General features: G+C 55.0%; 1 protein-coding gene across 2 annotated transcripts in view; it reads right to left on the reverse strand.

Annotated features, from left to right (window-relative positions):
- SYNGR1 (synaptogyrin 1) overlaps positions 1 to 3,149 on the reverse strand; it is a 22,348-nt gene that overhangs the window by 6,181 nt on the left and 13,018 nt on the right. Inside the window, exon 4 of one of the 2 annotated variants that reach the window (XM_011964199.1) lies at positions 1,206 to 1,989. The exons of the other annotated variant lie outside the window; for it this stretch is intronic. Within the exon in view, the coding sequence (XP_011819589.1) occupies positions 1,897 to 1,989 (93 nt within the window). The 3' untranslated portion in view covers positions 1,206 to 1,896. Of the gene's footprint in view, positions 1 to 1,205; positions 1,990 to 3,149 lie in introns of those variants that run through there. 2 annotated transcript variants of the gene reach the window in all.

A 3,149-nucleotide genomic window follows, 5' to 3' on the forward strand; every position in this document is an offset into this window, starting at 1 on the left:
CTAATTTTTGTATTTTTAGTAGAGACGGGGTTTTGTCATGTTGGCCAGGCTGGTCTCGAACTCCTGACCTCAGGTGATCTGCCTGCCTTGGCCACCCAAAGTGCTGGGATCACAGGCATGAGCCACCACACCCAGCTAGGGCATTACCTTTTAATTGTACTCATTGACCAAAGTTCTGAGGGGCAGTCCTTTCTGGGAGGTGGGTTTTTAAAGCAAAGTGCCAGCGCCTTGGGAAAGGCAGACCCAGGTCTAAAGAAATTAGGCTAAGGGATAAGGTGCGGCCTTCTGGGGTTTCCCACTATGTTGGTATGAGGTCCTGGCTGCTGGGGGCTCAGATGCCAGAGCCTGAAGAAGCAGGGGAGGTGAAGAGCCCCCTGAGGGTACACTTGAGCCCTGGCCAGCCCACTGGGACAGAATGAATGAACCTTGAGAGCAACGTCTGTAGACTCAGTTCTCCCTGAGCTCCCTGGCTCTACTGTCAAGGCTGGCTTCCTGTACAGAGGCAGAGGGCTGGAGCAGATGACCCCTACTGACCCTTCTAGCGAGAAGCCTCTGGCTACAGGCACTCATACTGTCTCTGTGGTCAGCTCTCTGCCCTCACTAAGTCACAGCTTCATTTGGGCAACCAGTTTAAGGGGCCACAAGACAGCAGCAAAGGAGAGGCCTGGGCCCCCGCTGGCCTGGGCTGCAGAGGAAGGATGGGAGTTCTGCTGAGCCCAGGGACCTGGTGGTCCCCTGGCCCCACTTTCTCAGTGCAGGTGCCCTCTCTGCAGCATCTCCAGCGTGCAGCAGGCAGTTTGCGTCTGCACTGGGATGCCTCCAGTGCCAGGAAGCTCACTCTCGGTGTGCTCAGGCCCTGGCAGGATTGAGGCATTGCTTTGGGGAACTGTCTGTGCTCCACCAACCTCCTCAACTCCCGCAGAGAGTGGAGGAATGGGTGAGCTCCTGCCCAGGCAGCCGGGGGTCCCTAGGAGGAAACCTGTGTAGAATCAGAAACCAAAATCCTTTGGAGGAACAAGGATTCATCACCTGAGAATTACTCTCAAAGTAGAGATTCTGGAGGTGCCCCTGACTCTCTGGAGAGAAGAATGAATGAATGAATGAATGAATGAATGAATGAATGAATGAGTGAATGAATGAGTGAATGAATGAATGAATGAGTGAATCAATGAATGAGTGAATGAATGAATGAATGAATTAGTGAATGAATGAACGAAAGAGCTTACATTTATTGAGCATGCTTGTCCTAAGCCCTGTGCTGGCCTTTGTTTCGCTGGCACAACAGCCTTAAGAGGTTTGTCCATTATCACCCCTCATTTCAGGTAAGTGGACTAAGGCTTAGAAAGGGGCAGGGGTTTGTCAGGGTCACACAGCACATGAGGACAGAGCCAGACCAGGAGTCCTCTGACATCCTCGGCCAGGCCGCTCACCCTGAGGACAGTGAGGTCACTCCTCACACCGCTGTGAAGGGAGAGGCTATTGCTCTGCACCCACAGCTCAGCAACGGAGGCCATGAATGCCTCCGGGTAGCCCATGTATGGGGCCACCACCAACCTGGTAAATGCCCACGGCTGTCCACTTGGAAGAGATTTTGATGTGTTTGTTTTCTCCTCCCCAGCCTGTGGGCTCCTGGAGCCAAGGACCCCACCTAATTCATCACTAGGCACAAAACAGCTGCTCAATAAATGTTTACTGAATGAAAGAACGCATGAAGAATAAACGAAGGAGGCCGTGAAGGAATGAATGAGTCAGTGAAGAACCAGAATCTGTTCCTCAAGCCAGCCTTCCACTGCCCTGCATGCCCTGGCATCTTGGACATTTCTGGCACTAGGCTGCTCCTGCCGCCTCACCGCCAGGGCTGATACAGGGATACCGGCCTCTGCAAGCCAGGGAGGCCTACAGCTGTGCCGAGGCAGGGAACAGTGTGCTGTACTCCTCCTGGAAGCTTAGGTCCTTGAATCTCCGCACGGCCAGGGCTGCGGTCAGGCTCTGCCAGGAGAGAGCAGGGGTGAGGCCGGTGGGGAAGAGCTGGAGAGGTACCAAGGAGGGAGGCTGGCTTCAGGGGGCCGGGCAGGCACCTGTCCGTCAGGTACTTCAGACCCGTGGCTAGGCTAGAAATCATCCACTACTCCTCTGTGAGGCCCGCCCCTAAGCTCCTCCCGTAGGCTGGGTGGTCCCCACTCCTGGGGCACCTTCTCTGGACTGAGATCCCCTGGGGTCACCAGGTTCTTCCTACCCAGTCCTGAGGACACCGAGGGCTGGAGCAGCCAAGGCTGGCCCGCTAGGGCCTGAACCACGGGTCTCCCCCTCCAAATGCTATCTTTTAATATTGTTGGGGAGATGGGTATACCCCCAAAAAATGGATATCCAGGGGCCCTCAAAAAGAAAAAGAAGTCACCCCGGGGCAAGCCCAGGAGGATGGGGGAAACAGGGAGGGCTGGCGGCTTGTATGTAGCCTCCAGGGTCTCCTTGCCGGAGGCTGGGCCCAGAACTGCTGGCCGGCCCAGAGGGGAGGCAGCTGTGGGTTATGGGGAGGGCTCTTGGGATGGGACTATGGAGTTGAGGCGACCCTCGATCTCTGCAGAAGGGTGATTAGGAGAGAAGAAACAGAGATGACCCAGACCAGCAGGAAAGAGGGGCCGGCCAAGCTGTTGTGCTGCCTGGCCCGCCAGTCTGCCAGCCCACGGCCTGCTGGGCCCAGACACATGCTTTGTTTGACACACACAATATATTGTTTAAACCTGAATAAATTTCCAACACATCAAGATCAGATTTTATGTAAAAATTCAGACTTCTGCCTTCTCTATGTCCCTATTCCTGCTTGGCAGCCGAGCAGAGGCACCCTCTTAGAACAGACACGCATGTGTCACCTGGCCCGCTCACGGCTCTCAGGTCCTGCCTGGCCCATGTGCATCTGATGTCGACACCTGTTTTCCCCAAATCCTACCCCCTCGTTTTACGGACGGGAAGACAGAAGCTAGGAAAAATTAGAGGCAGCCCCAATGGGAACCTCCTAATTCCTAGGCAGGGCTTCCCTAGCCTCAAACCCTGCAAGCCTCACCTTCCTGTCTAGGCCTCTGCTTTCTCATCTGTGAAAGGGGATAATAAACAACTCATCCACCCAGAGTGGTTTTGAGCGGGGGTGGTCC

The sequence above is a fragment of the Colobus angolensis genome, unplaced genomic scaffold (assembly GCF_000951035.1).
Source record: "Colobus angolensis palliatus isolate OR3802 unplaced genomic scaffold, Cang.pa_1.0 Scaffold65, whole genome shotgun sequence".
NCBI classification, from domain to species: domain Eukaryota; kingdom Metazoa; phylum Chordata; class Mammalia; order Primates; family Cercopithecidae; genus Colobus; species Colobus angolensis.